General features: G+C 39.9%; 1 protein-coding gene across 4 annotated transcripts in view; it reads right to left on the minus strand.

Annotated features, from left to right (window-relative positions):
* Positions 1–21,809, minus strand: part of grid2 (glutamate receptor, ionotropic, delta 2) — a 475,776-nt gene that overhangs the window by 374,020 nt on the left and 79,947 nt on the right. For all 4 annotated transcript variants that reach the window (XR_013781008.1, XM_079365815.1, XM_079365816.1 and 1 more), the window contains exon 2: positions 18,686–18,841. Coding sequence is in view for 3 of the 4 variants with exons in the window: in XM_079365815.1 (XP_079221941.1) it covers positions 18,686–18,841 (156 nt within the window). In the remaining variant the exon portion in view is untranslated. The remainder of the gene's footprint in view (positions 1–18,685; positions 18,842–21,809) is intronic.

Consider the following 21,809-nt stretch of genomic DNA (forward strand, 5'->3'; position numbering starts at 1 on the left):
CCTATCACAGATCAGTGGGCGGGACCTGACTTGCAGAATTGAAACTTGAAGTACGCCATCTTGCTTGGAAGCTAAGCTAACATGCTCTATAGAGAAAGCTGATAAGAACTGAGAACATAGAATTGTTGTATAGTATGTTTCAACTTCAAACTAGTACGGATGAAGGGGATTTTGAAGGAGCTCGAATCGGATGCTGCATTCAAGAGCTGCTTGGATGGTCCAAGTAACTGAGTTGGAAAGTTGTTCTTCCGACTTCATTGGCCATCTGAACTTTTTGAAATATTCTTACAAACATTATATTTGTGCAATACATGCATGAATAAGACAAGTATGTTAATATTAACAAAACACCAAACCGATTTGAGCAAGTGTTTCGTGTGCATTTTACAATTCGGAAACTAGGTTTTCCGATGTGTCTGACACCACATGAATGCACAATAAAATAAAATCCTCGACCTCAGCAGGAGTCCACTGCAGTGCTGTGCCTTCTGGGAGTTGTTGTCTTTCATCCACATGAGCCAAAAAGACACTTTGTGCCTTTTCTCGGTCAAGAAGGCACCAATTTTAAAAAATATTTCACATTCCTACAACATATATGACCCAACTACAATACAGATTCATGTTTCAGTTGGTGAAGTATCCCTGTAAGTAACCAAAGAATCTTGGGTACAAAACTTTTGATATTTTGACAGAAAGAGCATCAAATCACACAGGCATTAGTGAAAGGCTGTTCAGCTGGTTCCACCTGTTTTTCATCGCTGATAAAAATGATGCTGTCGTATGAAAATAATTGCAAAGCAGAGCGTGTGCAACTTGAAAAATCTGTTTCTTTTGTCTGTGAATGTGGAACTGTCCCCTTAGAGAACCTGGTGTGTCAGAGAGACAAAACCAGCAGTGTTCTGATGTTCAGGAAATTTAAAGACAGCAGACGAAGTGGAGAGTCCACACCTGGATTTTATATCTGCAAAAAACCTGCACATTCAAGTCGATAAACTAGCAAGCCATTAGTGTTCAACTGACATACCAGAATGTTCTAACCATTGCGGTCCCATGATATTACACAGCAAACACTTTATGCACCCATTTCCTTTCCTCGCCTCACAGTGCCTCTCCTCTTTTTTTACCTTACTTTGCCTGTCTTCAACTCTCCTCTCTGCCTCTGCACTTGTTGGATTCATGGGCCATTCAGTCATTTTTCTTCTCACCTAATGGGCATCTACTTCCTCTGACCTTTTCTGCCCAGACCTCTTCTCTCCTCTTCAAAGCTCCAGCATAACCTTCCATGTCCTTTAACAAAGAAAATGTCACTTTCCAGCTTTCCTTATTCTCCCTGCTTGCTCCCCCGAATCAGCCTTTCCTCATTTTCATTTCTGTTTTCACCATTCACTTTACATTCAACCAACTTTTCTTTCCACTCTCGCCATCTTGAAGTCCATTTTCTACAAATGTCCATAGATAGATAGATAGATAGATAGATAGATAGATAGATACTTTATTGATCCAGAGGGAAATTCCATGAATGCAATAGCTTCATCTTTATCCAATAGCCTAACCTTTTGGATCTTTTAGACCCTTGTATACTTTTTGCTGTACAAAACATTCACTCAAATGTCTAATTATCAACCATCTAATCAGAGCGCTCCTCTCAAAAAACAAAATTGACGATTCTATGTTATCTTGATTTTTTTCGTTTAAGCTAGAAATCTTCACTCACAATGCCTTCCATCTATATAACATCTTCTGCAAGTCAAGAAACGCATGAAGGCGAAACTGGTGGAGCCATTCCTAGATTCATGTGGAGAAATCAGCAAGAAGTAAACAGATCTCAGGGTGACATTGTATATTTCTGATTCTGGTTTCTGACGATGAAGTAAAAGTTCCACAAAGCAAAGCCTGGACATTGTTATCCATGTTTAGATAGACCGCAAAAGACTTAAAAAAAGACAAAGGCTCTGAGTTGCTACTGTATGGGGGCTACAGAGTTCAGCCTCCTTATGACACTTTGCTTACTGAGATGAAGGCCTTAGTATCACCTATTCCATGATTTATGAGGCAACACTCATTTCAAAAAAGTGACCTGCAGTAAATGTCAACTTTGACCTCCATCTTCTCTAACCTGTTGTCTCCTCTCCCCATGCAGATGTCACATCCTTTCTAGCCTCTCTCTTCTCTACCTATAAATCCTCCTCACCTACCTGACTACACTCAAACCCTCAGCTCATCTACCTTTGTCATCTTCTCTTTTCACAGAAAACATTGCATCCCCTCCCCTCCTCTTCTTCTCATCACTCACCTTCTTTTCTCCTCTGTCTCTACCTTTTTTCTCCATCTCTCCCTGACTCTCAAAAGACCTTACGGCTAAACGGTGTGAAGGAGGAACTAAGTGCTTTCTCCTGTCTATAAACAATGTCCTTTATGCCTGCGTGGCTCTGGGCCTGCCCGTCAGTGGGAGGGAAAGAAGGGAGATATCTGCAGAGATTCATCCGCTGCTCCTTTGCTTTTTCTCGCACTTTCTCTCTTTCCCGCCCTGTCACCCTCAAGTGGAAGAGTGGCAGCATACGTGAAGAGAGAGCAATGAAGAGAGTGCAGCGAAACCTAACAGTCTATAGCTGTCAAGGGATAAAGGGAGAGCGCTGAGCACTTCAGCACAGAGTTTAATCAGAGCTCGATTGAATGGCTGGGCCTTGATGTAAGCACGGTAAACATAATTATAATTACAGAAAGTGTCGTTTTTACCTTAAGACCCTGAGTAATCCTAACAGGCGAAAATCTATTTATGCAAGAACAACCTTTGCTCTTATGCAAACAAGTCAAGTGGCTGGTCTTAAGAGTTAATGCTCGGGATTGACACTGTAAGCAACCCAGCGATAACAAGAGGAGAGTTATTTGAAGCTCTCAAAGGAAATGTAAGAGTTTCCTGAGGACTTCAGGGCTCTGGTTTCACACTGGAGGGTATGGCTGAGAAATAGTCTGCTACAGTAAATACAGCATAAAGATAACATGGCCTTTTTCAGAGTTAAGGTGATCTCCAGAGGTCTGCTCCAGGCACATCGAAGGCTTGGCCCTTGAAAGGAACAAGTGAAAGTGCTTTAATAAAAAATCAAGAACAGAGGAACAGAAGCAGAAAGAGAAGAGATTTAAAGAACAATAATACATGTTTGGGGTTGTTTGAGCCAAGACGACTGGACCAGAGACTAAAAAAGCACAATATCAAACAATCAGCAACAAAAGAAAGGTGCAAACAATACATAACACAAAGAGAGAGATTGGAACCTGATATACACGGGAATATTAATCTTAAGTGTTCTAATAACAAGAAATGACATTTTTTGATTTAGCTCCCTTAAAATGCTCGTCACTTTTATTCAGTTTGGGGCCACACAGTCAAGGACGCTTGAGCAGAAAAGTGATTTCACATAATCAAGTGAAATTTGAATATGCTAGGGGTATAAAAGTTATGCGCGTACTTGGGTACAAATTGTGTTGACTGCAGTGCTGACATTTCAATCATTATGAGCATCTTCACACAGAAGGGCACTGAGTGCAGCAGGAAGAGACAATTTAACAGTCCAGCAGCTCATTTCCTGCAGCCACAGTCCCTCTTCACCTTTCACTCTCCCAATTCTGTTTCTGAGCCCACAGAGGCCAGGGCTCATCTTTTTTTTTTTTCTTCCACTACTTTTGGCATCTCATTCTCTCTCATTTCATCTTTCTTCCACTTTATTGTAGACGGTATAAAACATGGACACGGATAGTCTCAGTGAAAGATTTGGAGTTTAGGCACGCCTTATGCCCCCAAGCAAGCGGCTACAATGCTCCGACCTGAGAGACAAGTAAGGCACACTCCTAATGATGATTAGGTATAACTCTTGGCTTTTATATAATAAAAAAATAGACGACTTATTTGGAGAATAAAAAAACCCTCTGCATGCAATGTGTAGGAACTAAAAAGGCTGAATACAGTTTTTTAACATATATGTTTTTTAAAATATGTCAATATATTCTAGAAAAACAGACATTTTTACGTGGGACCAAATTGAGATTTCCCAGCTTTTGCAGCCAGCCTTAAGGGGAACCTCGAGGAAATGCTGTGCTTTTTTTGGACTTCCATGTTGCCTTTAATTTCCAACACAGAACAAGATTGTTTGACAAGAACTAGTGCTGCTGCATAGGAACTTCCAAGTATTTCATCAAAGTGCATCACATAGCTCCTTCCTTTCCACATTCTCTTCGCTGACCCGGTTGTTTGTGATTTGTGTGCTTGAATGTGCATGTGCATTATGGGTATTTGAGCAAAAATGGGCCGGAGAAATGATGCCAGTTATGGCTCCAGTAATGGATAAAGACAGCCACCTCTTTCTGTCCTTCTCAACCATCCAGGTGATTTACACACATTGCCCATTTGTCAAGAAGAAAGAGTAGTTTGAGCTATCACTATGGTAACAGAGAGGTCTGAGTGACAACCTGTCAACCATAGTCCAAAGGGAACTCTGTGGTTGTGGAGATGTTATGTCTTTTTCCTCCCTATCGCCGTTACTGTGTTATCTCTCTGTTGTTCTGTGTGCAAGTTGGACACAGCAGGAACTGAAATTGTTTTTGAAAAATTAAAAGGCAAAAAAATCACATCTTTGGAAGGCATGGGGGGGGGGTTGTGTGTTGCAGCTGCTGAGTCAGAGAAAGTGACAAAGAAAAAAGAGAGAGAGAGAGAAAGACTGAGGTTGGGCTTCTCTGGCAGTAGCAAAACAATTACAATCTCCCTATGGGGTGAAAAGGGTATAAACACGTGTGTGCACATGGTACACACAAACACACAGAGTCACACACACACAATATGAATAATTCCAGTTGTCCCTGCACACAGAGCAGGTCCATTCCTTTTTGAAGCATGACACAACTCTCTTTGTATTACTGTGAGGTGTGTGTGTGTGTGTGTGTGTGTGTGTGTGTGTGTGTGTGTGTGTGTGTGTGTGTGTGTGTGTGTGTGTGTGTCTGTGTGTGTGTGCGTGCAGGTGTGTGTCCCACATTCTTCAACATAGGCCCACCTCCATGTGCAGTCATGAAGGCACTAACAGGAGCAATGAGGGTGGCATTCACAGCCTCAAACATGTCGATTGTTTGTTTCTTATTCAGTATTTTGGTATTTGGTTAACACAGTCTGCTCTCACGCTGATAAAAGCTTGAATTGTATTGTGTTGAATAAAAGCAGCGAGTCCACAGGAGAGCACTTTATATCCAAAAAGCATCAAATCAAATCAGATAAAGTTTTTGGCTGCTCCCTGCCTGGGTATTTTATGACTCTAATAAAAAAACACAGAGTGGAGTGCCTTTTTCTGTGAGTGTGTGTGTGTGTGTGTGTGTGTGTGTGTGTGTCTGTTGTGGTGTGTGCACTCACACTGCCACAGTATATCAATGCTGTTTATTAATTTATCGAGTGTTTTGTCCGCTGGTCAAGTAGCGCTCCACCGAGCCAAATGCTCTTAAGGGAGAGTTACTTACAATTTTTATCCTCCAGTGAATAAAACTGTTTGATTCCACTTTGCTATTGGGCTGTATGTGTGTGTTTCTGCGTTTGTGGGTGTGTGTGGTTGCATGTTTTTGTCCTCTTGTGCCGTGGTTTGATCATGTGGATACAACACTTTGAAAATACTTTATTCCCAGAATGTCAAATCAAACAGGAGTTCAGATCATGTATTGCTCTCGTAGAGCTTCCAGGAGTACTCAGATGTGAAAGAGTTTGTGTACTATACCTCTGAGCTGTAATGATGGAAGGAACTTTTTAGCTCAGCTGTAGATGGAAACTAGAAAGGAACACATCTTTTCCTCTGACACCTACCCCCCGGCAGCTCTTTCAGATTTTAGAAAATAATTCGTAAAAAACTATCAATATTCACACAGGTGGTCTCATTTACTTCTGTGGATGACATTGAAGCTATAGTATCAATTCAAGTATTTTTTTCATAACCAGCCAAAATCTCCTGAAGAAGCTTTAATTTTGTTTTATTTTATTTGTCTGTCTAACAACAAAAGGAGCTCTGCTGAGCACCCTACCTTACGGAGTCAGACATGCGTCTACAGTCTCCTGAAGAGTTTGGGTGCTATTGAGAGGCCAATGGGTGCCAGTAGAGCTCAGTTTGTCGAGCAAACGCATCATGTACGAAGGTCTCAGGTTTGAATCCAAATCCTGACACTAATTGGTGCGTGTCATTCCTCACATTTTTTTTTCCTGACATTTCCCATCTCTCAAGCTCTCCTGTACGATAAAGCCCGAAAAATCATTTTAAAAGGAGTAGAGGCTCCAGCTGCTTTAAAGCTTGAACTTTTTAAATCTCTGAGACAAGGCATAGCAAAGATGTTTAAAACCAAATTCCAAACGGCTTTGGGGACTGATCTGACCAGATAAGAACTGACCTACAATCAGTGAAAACTCAACTTATGTCTGATAAAGCTGCTTTTGAGGCCAAGATCACCACACTAGGAAACCACCTGATGACCATGTGGTAGGGCATGATAATGTTTTCAACTCCATGAAAACTGACAAACACAAGAGGTGCTTTTTTTATTGCTTCCCTTAGGACCTTTAGGTTTGTGTTGATTTTGGCGACCCCTGTGGACCAGCAAAGCTTTTTTCAGTACAAGTGCAAGTAGTGTTTTTTGTTTGTTTGTTTTTAGATAAAACATCTCATTTTTGTATTTTATTAGTCAAATGAAGCATTTGTCGGCGAATCTTTGCCATGGAAAATGAAACAAGTATATTTTGGCAGCTTAACATTTCATGACGCCAACCACCCAGCAGCAGTGTCAGACGTTCAAAATGACTTTAGAGAAATAATAAACAATGTGGCATCTGCCTCGGTATTAAGCTCAGATTCAAAATCAGCTGAAAGCTCCTCACAGTCATTTTGAAGAGCAGTGGAACAGCGTGAGCCTATTTATTTTCCTACAGAAAGTTTTGCTATCATTTCGTATATTAATTTTCTAGTCTAGTTTAGTTGACCTCTGTTATATAAGAAGGAGAACGCAAACGTTTGAAAACATTGCCTTTAGGTTGCACAGATTGTAGGAATATGTATTTAAAGATTTCCCAAAAATGTAATTAATATGAGAAAAATTATTTGATGCAACAACTTTGCAAGATGTTCATCAAAAGGGGAATATACTGGGCTTGAATTCATTATTTATTTCAATAACTTTCTTGAGAAACGTTTTGTTGATGTTTCTAAATTCGTCTTTTGAGGGTCTATAATGTGGATTTCTTTTCTCGACATCTGATCAAAACTCAAAAATCATGATATTTTACAATATGTTCATCCTTTTTATATAAGAGCAGGATTACAATAATACAGTTATGTACAACTGTGTCAGAGTTACAAACAGATGACATAACTCTCTGTACAGCAGGGATGAAATGAGAGCCATGCCGTGGGACTTTTTCTACTTTATCTGTACACATAAAGGTTTATAATAGTATAAGCCTCTCACTGCAGTGTTCCTCATATAAACGTCACTGCTATGAAGCCAGACATCCACATCACCAAATGTTTGTTCATCATTCTAACTGCCCAATGAAGAGGAGTAAAATGATGAAGAAATTTGTCCCCCCAGGATGTCGGTGTGGCTCTCCTCTGGTCCACCATTCCTGATGTGAATTTTATTGTACGTTTTTCATGTGGAGTCTTCAGGGCATAAAAAACAAATCATTCAAAATACCAAATGTAGTTTTCAGTTGAAGGACAGCACTGCTTTAAAGAAGAAGCAGCAACAAAAATAATTTCACGGTGATCTTTTTCAATCTGTGCTGAGGGACTGTCTTTGTTTATTTGGAGAGAGGAAGCTGGCTGTCAGGCAGCCATACAGACTGACACAAAGGGGGAGAGAGAGAGAGAGAGAGAGAGAGAGAGACAGGGAGAGAAAGAGAGAGAGAGGAGGAAGAGCGTGCTGGTCAATGCGCAGTAGGGGCAGGAAGAAACACTTTCAGCAGAGATGCAAGTTTAACTTCTATTCATACGAGTTTCTATCTACAAAACAATCAGTAGGCCTACCACCAACTACGCTGAAACACACATACACAAGCACGCATACACACACTCACACACACACACACACAAACACGCACGTAAAAACACTCAGACGTCTAACTGGTTGAATCTGTTTTGTCCACAGCTGTCAGCTGCTGGGCTCCATCATGATTGCATGCACACACAAACAAATGTCATATTGCCTCTCTTATAGAATGTCAGTGTTGCCATGGATACACCCCGTTTGCATCCCCCCTCTAACTCCCCATCATGATTACTTGAGGAGGTTAATTGAATTGTTGTAATTCATCACTGAAAAAAGACAAAGATCAAAAGAGAGAATGTCGGAAAAGAAAGATGAGATAGATGAAAAAAATGATGTGCATCTATAGAACAGAAGGAAAAGAGCAGAGAGGTTAACATGCAATTTAGCTACAGACTGCTGCATGGGGGGAGGAAGGATAAATCTAGTGGAGATGGATGAGCATAGGAATGTCAATGGATCAAGAAAGCCATCATGTGCTCATGTGTGTGTTTGTGAATGTGATTGTGTATACAATTGTTTGTTAGACCGTGAGATAAATGGACAAAGGAAGGCAGGCTGGCAGCAGGAGGAGGGCCTCCAGGATGTGAATGATGAAGGGGCCTCAGAAAATGAGATGTCTTTGGTCTCTATGGCAGCTAATGAGACTGTTCCACTCATTCACATTTGAGGACACGGACGGGAAAGTGTGGCATTTGGTCATGGAAAGAAACACAGAAGGAGGAAAGGAAGAAGAATGGGGAGTAAGACCAAATGATACTGCCCTCTGGTTTCCATGGCATCTAATTTCAGTGTAAGGCGGCTTTGTGTCTGTCAAATTGCGGTGTTGGGAAAAGAAAGAGGGTGTTGAAGAGGCAGTATTGAAGGAAGACCTGGCGACCCAAACGATTGCTGTTAATAGGATAGTCAGGATACAGAGGGAGCTATACAAAGCTCTGAGTGGTTGCATGAGGTTTAGTTGCAGAGGAAGATGGCATGTGTGCAACAGATTACATCAGAATAGAGAAAAGTGTCACTTCAAGGGTCCAATCTGATTGTACCGGGAATGCCTACAAAGCCAAAGTGCAGCTTAACATTTGACAGCAGTAATAGAAGGAGTCATGTCTTTATGCGAATAAGTTCCTTATAATCAACTAAACCAAGAAAGAAATCTGAATTCATTTCAAATTTGACTTTGCTGTTCATTCTAATGATAAGCTTTAAAGGTCAAATATTATGCAAATTACACTAACAAGTGTCTACAAACCCCCAATTATCATAAAAGTCCGTCCTCTCAATCTTTTGCCTGCTCCACTTTTCATAAAATTTGAGCTCAATCAAGCAGTTTGGAGATTTTCCCTTTATGACATCACAAAGGGCTGTCTTCCCCCAGGTTGGTGACACTAGGTGTTTATTCTGCCCTCTGAGTCTGCCTTCTCATCGAAACAACAAAGACACAGAGCAAAAAGGCGCGAGCCACAGCCCCTTTTCCAGAGAGGGGTGTGGATGTAAAGGCAGCTTTGAATAGTCTAGAAGACGAGAACAGCTCCATTCAAGTCCAAGTCCATTCACACATGAAAGAAGCCTTTTATCACATCTGGGGGACTCAGTTGCCACTGTAATGATAATTTAGGAAAGTACATTAAGGTAAGCTCTGTATGCTGGAGTCATTAAACCTGCACTGACCAATAGTAGTATTGAATACATCCTCAGCAGCATTCAGTTGCATGTAAGAAAGGGGCTTCAATGTCAGAACTGTTGAGTGTTATCGGCGAAAGGGGAAGAGGGATCGTCATGTTGTCAACTGGATGTTCTTGCCACAACATTACTGTCTGTTTAAAGTTCATATAGTTAGTTCTGAAGTAATGTTCCACTGTTGATATTCAGGACAAGACCACTCCCTCTTATGTTATATTGCTTCATTAAATAGGATTACCGTACTTTGGAAATGTGCTGCGTCATTGTAGGTTAAAATGTCCAACCTTTAGTTCTTCTCAGCACACTGATAGAGGAGGACAGGCGTTCTCATGTTGAACTGCAACATGCTGTTTTATCCTCCTCAGTCCTTTGCAATCAGTAAACAAGCATGACAAGACTTGTGTCAGAACAAAGTCAATGAAGTGCGATGATTCACCTGCTACATTAGGTCTCACAGATTGAAACAGATGTTCCATAAAGCCATAAACTACACATTTAATGCAACCGTGTGCTGTTTTTCGTTTACAGTAAATCTTATATTATATGGCAATAATGTTCTGCTACATATGTCCATTTCTGTCCTTTCACTTCTCTGCTTGTAGACTTGATAGTTTGTGTGAACTACAGGTGCAGACTCCACCTGAGGAGGCAGTAAATACTCACATTAATGCACACGAACATGGAAGTTTATGCAATGTGTAGAAAAGTCAGAACTCCATTTGCCCTGATTTTGCATTATTAACATTTTCAATGAGAACAGGTCTTAACACACAGAGAAAGAAGAAAACGAGTCCTTTAAGTGTTGTTAATGTGTGAACATTATCTGAAGTCCTCCTTCACAAGACAAAGTCTAACTCACTTACTCTCATCACACTCACACAGTTACATGTTTCTCACTGCCTTAAGGCTTTTTTCTTGGTGCTGACTTTAGCACTTCACATCATCCCGGTGAATCACACGAAGTTCCAGTCTGTCACAAGAGATCAACAGAAAAGAAGAACAATCTTCCAAATATATATTTCAGTCACTCTAATCCATTGAACTTTTAATTAAAAACTAAAGCAGATGGAGCATGTTATTGTAATTTTCATACACATCCAATTTTGCATTAGTGGCCCTCATAATTAATCTTTGACGCTACAAAAGCACTTTCACCAGAATGCTTTGTATCACATTTCCAAATTTAATTTTTTGGATGGAAGGAAAGCTCATAAGAAACAACACTTAGCGATTTCATAAAGGCAGGGAATGAAATCATTTTCTTGTCATGACAATGCAACTTGTTCTTTGCTTTTTTGCTTGGTTTTGCCTTTGTGTAATAGTACATTAAAAGTACATATTCAGAGACCCAACACAGGTAGTGCTGACTAAAATAGTGTGAAAGCCAGAAGCAAAGGCACACATGTTATAAAATGAGTCATTTTTTGTTTCATTACATCATCGAGAGGCCTTCAAAGCTTAGTAAGTTTTGCCCTCTTCGCCAGGAACTGTGAGTGGATTAACTTTGCTATGCTACTTAAGCCTGAGCAGTGCCCTGATTCCATGACCTCCCGCCTGCTCAGGCTCACCCTGGCTGGACTTGCTGCAAGATTTTTTTTTCTTTTTTTAAGGAAGACCAACCAGTGTTCTGTTTTTAGCTGTAGAGTTTTTGTCCAGCCCTGCCTGGTAACTGACCAAGTCCCTCTGTGCAATGATAAAACAGCAGAGGCTGACTGCCACAGCACCATGAAGACAAAATGAACAGGTTTATATGTAGTTTGATGGCAATTAACTGGTCTAGAGGATTTAAAATCTGCAGTTCCTTCTTTTGTAGACTGTCAGAAAAACACAACAAATACTAAAAGCTTCCAGACAAAGTTCGTGCTCAATGTAAAAAAGTTCCACTTAAATATGGTTAATTTGGTGGTCTTGGACAAATCTGGTATATGTATCTTTATGCAATTTAGCATTGACCTTGAATGTACAAAAGCAGCAGAGTATCTGTATCTGTAAGCTTTTGGTCTTAACACAACCACATCCTTGATTATGCTGAGGGTTGGTAAATGAAAATCATATTGTGGATGACAAAGGCAAGCCCTTCTTAAACGGTGTGCTGTTTGGTGCTGTCCATGGTGCTGAATCACTTTGCGCAAGTCAATGTATAACAATGACATTTAAAGATGTAAGATCCAAACAGCATTTGAACACAAAATAAAGGCTTTGCTGTACAGACGAAACTAGCAGTCATTTTTTCAAACAGATTTGACCAGTTTTATATGTCAAAATGGTTATGGTCTGTTTAACAGTCCTAATGGAAATCACTCAAGACACAAGACACATTTTGCTACTTTTAAACAATATTTGTCAATTGTGTCAGAGCTCTATTCTGTAACTATTCTATGATTTAATTGGTGAAATGACATTTAAAAAATTGTGACATAAAGGACAAACAGTTTAAATAAGACAAAACAAAAGCAACAACAAATATTATTCTGCTTTTTTTTTTTTTTTTTTTACTGATCACCCTGGTAATAACAGTAACGTACATAGACTGTATTAAGTCTTATGTTTGTCTTCATATGTACTCTATTCTTACAAATATTTTCTAAATACTTGTGTGAATGTATAAACGTTTAAAAAGAAACTGACTTAACCAAGAAACAGGCACAAATGAATCCTAGCAGGAACAGTCAGGATCTACTGTCTGCAAACCTTTTACTTAGAGGTGAAAGGGTTGATGGGGTAATCTGTATGTGTATGCGTGTGTGTGTGTGTGTGTGTGTGTGTGTGTGTGTGTGTGTGTGTGTGTGTGTGTGTGTGTGTGTGTGTGTGTGTGTGTGTGTGTGTGTGCATTAATGTGCTTGTCTGCCCTGTATGTCAAGACTAAGCTGAAATGAAAAATAAGCTGAGACAACTATTGAGTTCTCCTCCTTCAGTGGTGCTCCTCCTCCTCCACCCTCTCCTCACCCCCACCTTTCCATAGACTGTTATCCAATTAGGTGAATCGCATCGCTTTAATCGATGCAGACAATCAGAGGACCACACTGACATGCATGCAGAGACACGCACACACATATACGTGCACACATATACACGCACATCTCCATCCTCATCCCTAAGTAATGTCTAGCCTGGTTTCTATGGAGATGATGGGAAAGGGTGTGGGGAGTGAAATGTGAATATAAGTGACAGGAGCAGATCCCTGATTAAGCATCATGCAGGAAGGCGAGAGGGAGGTGGTAGAGTGTGATTTAATCCAAGTCTCTTTACAGTCCCAGGAGAATTTGGCTCACACATACACACACACGGAAATACGCCGTGCTCATAACCCTCAGGGCAGAGGCTTCACTAATCATTTGGATATTTTCTTAGTGTATTTAGTTAATTATCTTTTTTAATATCTCTGGATGGCTATATTGTAGTATGGATTGCATTGTTGGATCTATGGGCATGTTTATGTGTTAAACTTTAGCATAATGTCCCTTGCAGAGAACAGGATTTTTATTTTTTAGAAAACACAGTTTTGTCTAATTTATTGGTGCATAAGTGGATGCTGGACACATGAGGAGCTAAACTCTAACTCAGCGACTGCTTTGTAATTTTCCATAATTGTCTGATTGGACAAACTGTGTTGTGAAAAGGAGGCAAACAGTGAGAGCACCGATACTGCCAATCTGCCACAGCTCGAGCAGGTCCTGTGCCTCAGCAGCTGCAGGCACAGGACTTGCCTGTTGGCAGCAGCCGCCTCCTGTTCCTCCATCAGCCTCAACTGCTTGTCACTTTATAGCAGCTCGTGGAGATAGCAACGAACATGCGATTCGAGCACCTTTAAAATCCGCTTCATCTGTATCGTTTTAAAGTTCCTCTCGGTTGCTTTCTCCACAGAGCCTGCTAGCATAGCTTCCTAGCAAGATGGTAGACGTTGCTTTTAGATTTTTGGAGTGAGGTTCCACCCACTGATCTGTATTATTAGTTCTGTAGCTTTGGTGGGTCAAAAACACGAGGAACCACTTCTAACCATAGCAGCCTCTAAAGACACAAGATGATGACTTTTGCATCATCAGAGGCTCCTTTTCAGACAAGAAATACGGAGCTGTCTGTGTCAGGGGAAAATGAAGGTGGGATGCACGACCATTCAAAATGACTACCAGGTTTTTAATGATACAAAGCTGAGGTTATGTCGACTGTCTGAGGTGCTAATTACATAATGAGCTTCTACCGTAGTAAATCAGGAGCCAATTAAACATGAACTGTCGGCTCCAAAATAAATGAAAGGTGAGGCACAAATTACAGCTTTACGCTTTCATGTCCATGAATGTCGTTTTCACAGAGGCCATACAGTTAATGCAACAGCTTCTGATTGTTTGCAAATGACTAGCCATAGCCATTCTTTGATGAACTAAATTACTGGAGAATTTGGATTTTTTGTAACTAAGTATAACAAATGCTTTTGTTTCATAATGTGCATAAATATCAACAATGGTGCACAGAAGAGCAGCAGATTTGGGAATATTATTTGAAATAATTAGGTCAATTTCTTCCTGGAATATAGAAACTGCAGATAGATCTATCTGAGGCACTCGAATCATAAAATATGAAAGACAGACAAGTGACAAAGCCAATGGATTTTTCAGCCAAGTTACCAGTTAAGTAGACAAATACACAGATAGACAGGCAGATAGGGAGACAGGCGGTCAATTCATCAGCCAGCTAACTACACAAACAGACGGCCCAACAGACGACCGGCAGGAGGACTGGCGGGGAAATGGGTCAGGCGCTCTCCTCAGTACCAGACACACAAAAAGGAGAGAGGAGTATCCATTGACCCTCCCACAAAATTGGACCGAACCGTAAACAGACTGAAGGAGATTAATCAGCTGGGGATGAGAAACATAAAAAAGTAAGAGGCAAAGCCAGTTTGTCATTGAAAAAAACAGCTTGACGAAAATAAATTGATATTTCATCTTCCTTTATAAATCTTGTGCTGCCAATAGATACTGTCTGCTATTGAAAAAATAACTTTGATTCCACTTATGAGCTTTTATGGCAGCCAACAGTAGCAGACAGTGGTGAATCTGCCAGCTCCAAGCAGTAACCATGTCTGTATTTATGAATGTGATGGATGAGATTGCTGGAAAAGAATGTGCACAATAAGCAAGAAAATGATTCGCTGAACTGAAACTTACAAACAAGAAGTTAAAGAGAAAAAAAAAATCTAAAAGGAAAACCTTGAAACACAAGGAAATGGAAGACAAAGGAAGAGACCGCTTTAAAGACACAATACCACTGGTTGTATGCCTCCTGCTGTGATGTCGCATCTCCCCTCACTCACCATCACTAAATCACATTAAATATCACACAGAGATGACTCTCCAAATGAGACACATCAGGTGTTAGCTGCAACCTGAAATAAAACAGGAAGAAGCACGCACATACATTCAGTCTGCACACACAGCCCAGATAATAAAGCTGCTCATGTGGAGACATCAAAGAATTACAGCCTGACTACCAAACAACACTGCACAGCACTTGTATCAAAGGAAAAGCTTTGACAAGGTTCTTAGAAGAACACAAACAAAACAGCCATACACAAGAGGTCCTCTGAGCTAATCTCTGCAAAGAGATACACTTACAATTTGGCCACCATTGTTAGCTGGAGGCAGGAAGCCGGATGGCTGTTTGACTGAAATGCAAACAAGCTCAGAGATGCAGTCTGTGCTCCCCCTTAGAGTCCTTCAACCAAAGATGTTTGTGTACTGATTCACCATAGACTATAAGGATGGACAGAAAAACAATCGCCTGGGGTGAAGCCAAAATATTCAGAGCTCTAAATGCTGACTGGCAGAACAAGTGGTCATAAACCCGACCCCCGAATGTTAACACAGGACATGGATCAAATTATCAAGTTACGACGCATGTCAAACACATTTTTGTCAAAACTGGGTTCTATCGTGGTAGTTTTTAATCAAGCTGATTTAAGTCCAAGTGTTACTTTTTTGAGTAGTTTCATTTTAATTTGTTTTTAAGTGTTATGAGCAACAACTCTGTTGACAAATGCGACTCATGGCAACGTTCTCAACCAGATGACCAGAGCAGTGGACGGCTGAGAAAAAAAATAACGAAAAATAACCATGCAACCAAACTTACTATAAAAGTTTCTGCTTCTGCTTGTTGGGTGTGCAATAATATATCAGCGCCTCTCAAAGGGTTATGTTGGCTTCACTTCTCTTAACAACAGCAGGAGATGGAGACCCTTTGTCCATATTATTGAACAGTCAACAGTCAACAGTCAACAGTCAGTGTGCATTGGTGATAATGATTACGCAGACTTTGTATTTGTTTGATTTATCAGATGAGGAAGAAACAATCCTGCAAAGAAGAACACACTTTTCAGGTTACATAAAGTTTGTTTTAGGAACGTGCAGCATTTAATCTAATCCTGCATAGTTGTCTTCAGCAGGAATTTTATTCTGAGAAAACAAATGTCTGTTTGCTCTGCAGTTTCGGCTGCAGTGCAGTGAAAAGCAGCACCTGACTCTGTGTCTTAGAAGTGGCTCAGTAGAAGTGAGACAGTATGACAATTAGCTTTTTACATTAATCTGGTGTCCAGCCAATCATAGTTTTATAGAGAAGGTTGAACAGGTCATTGGCATGCCACAGTATCTAATAGATCAAGATCAATAGAACGTATCTCATTACATGCTGAATGTGTTTTTTTGTGTTTAGTTTCTATAAAATGAGATCGTTTTAGTGGAAGCATGCAGATTTAAGGAAGACAATCAAACAGCAGGAACATAAAGAATCTGCATACTCTATGTGAAAGAGCAACAAGTAATTGCTGCATTTGTCTCTGATTTTCCTCCTTTCATTATTTTCTGAAATAGTTCACTTAGTGGATCCAAAAGGCACCCAGCCAGTCCCAAAGGCTCACAGACAAAGACATGCACACATACACACATATGTATATCTGGCCGATGATCAGTTTTTCCTCCCACTTTACATTGTGCCAAAGTACTATCTGCTCCCTGAAAAACTCAAATCCAACACAATGTGCTTTCCTGATGGTAGATTCTAAGCCATACGGACAGCCGATGCATGAGATCTAGAGAGGCGCTTTGTTGGGACCGACTCATTTCCACATCTGAAACAGTTTCTTGCATTAGTTCTTTTTATGTAATTCCTTTTAAAGGGCACATTATAATTTTGAATATTTCCGTATTCAAATCATTAAAGATACCAAAACTGCAAGATTAAAAGTCGCTCAAGGTAATACATCCACTTCCAATATTTATTGTTAAAAAGTACAAAAGCTTCTCTTTAAACAACTTTACCACAGAATTCTTTGAATTAGAAAATGTTCAGAGATTCAGTCTTTCACATATTTGACACGCTTTGGAACATCACAGATTGGTATAAATGTGTTTTCTGTGACTGCATGTTTCTTTGTTGGATGTTGTGATACTTGCAGTGTTTGAGCTTGACGTTCAGCACTTAAACCAGAGAGTTGTAAGGACAGGAAGCCACCCACACACTCAGGCCTACCTCCTAGATATTTTCATTCACATTTTAATGTCATCTTCATTCATGTAAAGTCACGTTTGAATTCCATTATAGGTATAGACTTTTTAAATGTCGACTGTTTTGTGACTGCACTCTTGCAGATATAAATGCATGTAGGTGGTTGGTATGAACTGTTAGCATGTATCTGGTAATTGTGCTTTATTCAGGGTTTGTTTTTTTTTACACATTTTATTAAGTCCTTTGGGGAAATTCTGGTTTACATTCTTCTTCTGCTTTTCACACAGTGAGTTGGGGGTTAGGTGCCTTGCTCAAGGGCACTTGAGCAAGGCACAGTGCTTTGGAGACCCACTCTAGCAACTAGACCAACTTCCAGACTCTGGTCCACACCGGGACTTTAACAAGCATCCATCTGATCCCCAACCCAAGTCCCAACAGAGTGAGCGCCTGCCGCCTGGACTTCCTGAATGAACATGAAAGGCTTTTGTAATCAGCTACACTGACCTCATTAGTTAAACTGAGAGAAATGACATTGTATGTGTACTATGTACTTCCAAACCTGAGTGTTTGACGAACTCTAACAAGATACATAAGAAATAAATTAGAATTTGTATCAAGAGGGCATTAATAAAAGACCGTTTGACAGCTTGTTACAAAGGATTCTTTCATATTCAATGCTCTATTTCAACTGAGGACTGTTATATTTGCTTTTGAATCTGCTTCGGTTTAGGAGCCTTTTTGACAGGCATTTATATGCTAATCTATGTTCGTGGGAATAAAAATGACTTGTGTAAACTAGTGAATCACTATGTGAGAACTATACATAATGTTCAGGGAACAATTTCTCATCCAAACTACATTTGCATGAAATAAGCTGGCCGACTGCATCAACATAAAAATAAAAGTGGAAGGGGAATAAATGAAATCCTGCCACTTCCTCAGTTGACTTTCTGATGCAGGTCAGCTAAAAGGGCAAACAAGCCATGCATGAAAAACTGGAAAACATGAAAGACAGTGGAAGATTTGGTGCTGTTTTTAAATTCTGTGGTTTTATATGACTTAAGTCTCTGAACCTAACTCCTTTCAATATATCGAATGAACATGCAAGAAAGTGTTTTGCGGATGGGATTTCTTTTTGCCTTGAAGTCAGATCAAGGCTTTCCTTTGAGGCACTGTGTATTGTACACATTTCAATTATTTGCATCTTATCTGTTATCACTTTGAAGTTTCCATGCCTATTTGTTTGCAGAAAAGACATTTCTTAACGTGAAAACAGCTTTGAATCTGAGTCTGACCCGGAACACGTGTTGTACAAGAACAAACAAAGCCCAAAAGCGAGTTGATGTCCTCTTTTGATTATGCTTCATGTCATAGCAAATTTTGAGATTTGAAGTTGATACACCTGCAAGGCCCTATTGAACTCCAAGAGAATCGAGTCTTGTTATTACCCTACCTTCTTGAACCGCCTGGAAGGGGTTGTTCCCGTCGACGAACTCCACAGAGATGGTGATCTTCTCCGTCTCCAAGATCTCATTGTTCAGATTGAGATCGGCCACAGCAAGGCGAAACACCTCGTCATCTTTCCGTGCCGACTCGTCAAAGATGGCGCCTATTGACAAGGAAGAAAGCAGAAACTGTTCGTCAGTATCAGAGAAGTGTGGGATTGGGAGAAATGGATGGAGACAGAAATATGGTATTACAAAGATGAGTTCTCAGGTAGTCTGTTTGACTAAATCTCTAATTGATTTTTTGCCCGTATATGCTGTATTGTAAATGTAAAAACCATCCACAAATATCAGCAAAAGGTTGCTAAGCATTTGCAAGTGTTAAAAACAACAGACATGTCAACTTGTCAGATGTGACAAGACTGCAGTTCAGATTTCGCCCTTTGATATGTCTAAAATGCAGCATCGGGTCAATGTGCAAGTAAATGCAACAATCCCATGCCAGATGCAATGTCTCAATAGACCTTGAGTTTTTGGTCATATATCATGTGACAGCAACAAACAAATAAAGAGAGCATAATGTGAGTCAAAGCCAGCAAAATATGAAAAATGTTGTTTAGTATTTTCTAATTGCACATTGGGTTTTACTTGTTTAGTCTTGCAGAGGACGTTGTTTCGATTTACATGTTGATGGTTCAAAGAGCACAAACACAATAAGATCACCACTCTTAAACCACATGAACAAAGACAACCACCAGATATCTTTCTATATACCAACTAACCAGCTGTTATAGTTGAAGTTCTCCTAGGGCTGCAAATAAATACCAGCTCTGTTTAAAAAAAATCTGGAGGAAGGAAATGTTATATTTCTGCCACTTTTGTAGAAACCTTCCGTTATGCTCAGAGAGCAACTCAAGTATCTCGCCCCTAGAATTTGACTTTTTGAGAAAGACAGGGTGATGGGAAGAAATGGATCAACATCATTGTTAAGTCTAAGGTCAAACACTGCCCAAGGGCACACAGTCTGTGCCAAGATGGTTGTAGCACAAAGACAGCTAGAGGAACAAACAACTGGTGAGTGCCAGTGCCCATAGCAGCAGAAGAAGTTCCCACCAATCAATACTAAATTAGTCCGAAAAATAAAGGTCAAACCTGCAGCGTTGCTGCTGAGACGGGCGAACGAGGCAACATGCAGCGTTGCCTGGCTGGTAGAGATTTGGTCTCTGAATCTGTCTGTTACACACAATTAACCATGTGTTATCTATTTCTCTGTTTCTTCCCTTTTAGCCTCTCATTCCAACCCAGTTTATCCCCTGAATCCATGGGCCACTAATTATATAAGCCAGTGCAGTGAAGCACTGCTAACTGAATTTCACTAACCAGAAAATAAGCCACATATTATACTGTATATATTTATGTGTGTGTGTGTGTGTGTGTGTGTGTGTGTGTGTGTGTGTGTGTGTGTGTGTGTGACAGAAAAACACAGGTTGCAAATGCCATTAATAACCAGGCTCGCTACATTGGCTCGGGGCTGTTTTGTACCACATTTAGAATTTGTTGCTGTTATTTGTTCTTGTATAGTTCAGTGAGTAAAATATGCGCTTGTAGCACATATTATGGTCTAGTCCCAACAGAGAGCAGACTTACTCAAAGAAAAATATTGTATTGCTAATGCATGTGCAGAACTCTGTTTTCAAAAAGTCTTTTTAAGTGGAATGTGATCAAATTGGTCATTAAATCCAAGCATGTTTCAAAATAATAATAACACTTTTAGAATTAATGAGGTCTTTAAGAGTTTGGGGCGCAGAAGGCCAAGCGTTAAGTACGGACAGCATGTACGGTTTGAGTCTGGCCTGCTGCTCCCTTCCAGCGTGTCGTTAGCCATTCTCTCTGATCTCATGATTTCCTACTCTCTCCACTGTTCTATACAGTATAGGCAAAAAGCCCAAACGTAAATGTTTTTTAAAAAGTTGATTTGCGTTTTGTGTAGGTGACTTTACAGGCATGAAAAAAAAAAATCCACACTCTATTAGAAAAAAGTGTGTGAAAACGTAGCATTAGATAAAAAAAACCTGACATGTTGATTAAACACACGTTTAAGTCTTCTCTTCATCAAGAGGTGCTCATTAAGTATGTATACTTCAATCTTTTGAACCATCAGCCTTTGGTGACTGTAAATAGCGTCCAACTGATTGAGTCTGGGTTGTTTTTATAGTTATGCAGTATAGATGAGTAGAGATAAACAGGCCTGGACGAGGAGATAAAGAATGAAACACATGGACTCATTTAATATTCCATTAGGGATCAATTATGAATGGAGTCCCAATCAGCTTGAGGATGACACTGCCTGGGACAGTTTTTTTGTATACACATTAAAAAAGCTTTACAATAGAGAAGGGCAAAGTCAGGTTGTGTATGTCTGGAGGTCATGCAGGAGAGGAGAGGCCTTAATAATAACTTAAAAGTTCTGAAATTGTTTTATTGCATATTTTCTTATATTTCCTGTGAAAGGAGGACAATAGGGAGGGACTCTGAGTGGAGTTACATTATTGGCATTTCCAGCAATATGACTAAAAATAAAGCGATTCAATTTAGCCCTAAACTGCAATATACGTTTAAAAGAACATTTTCTAGAAAGTGACTCACTTATCATTCATGTCATAAGTGTTAAAAACAACTAAACTACACACTGATTTCAGCTGAACTTTACAACTTTGAAGACTAAAATGATTTGAAATGAAAGTCAGGCGGAAGATGGATGATTATAAATGTCTCATTCTTACACACTATAGTGCATTCTGTTTACTGTTGTGTTTGATGCATTCTGCAACCATCATGGTTTTGTGCTTTTCTATTCATCACAAACCTCCCCAGAGAATATTAAGAGAGAGCAACATTTATATCAGACCTTTCTTTGTCTATCATGATCTGTGAACAGTATCCGTCTTCTCTCTCTAACAGCTGTTCCAGTTGGTGCAGATTAACTATTGTTTGTGATTAAAAAAACACAATTTAATCAACAGCAGGCGAATCCAAGCATACACACCTGCAGACCAATTAATAACTTAAAGCCAGTAATACTTCATTTAATCCTGGCCAAAATGTTTTGTTAAATATCTATTTGTTTGGGTT

This window comes from Symphodus melops (assembly GCF_947650265.1).
Source record: "Symphodus melops genome assembly, chromosome: 1".
Classification (NCBI taxonomy): Eukaryota; Metazoa; Chordata; class Actinopteri; order Labriformes; family Labridae; genus Symphodus; species Symphodus melops.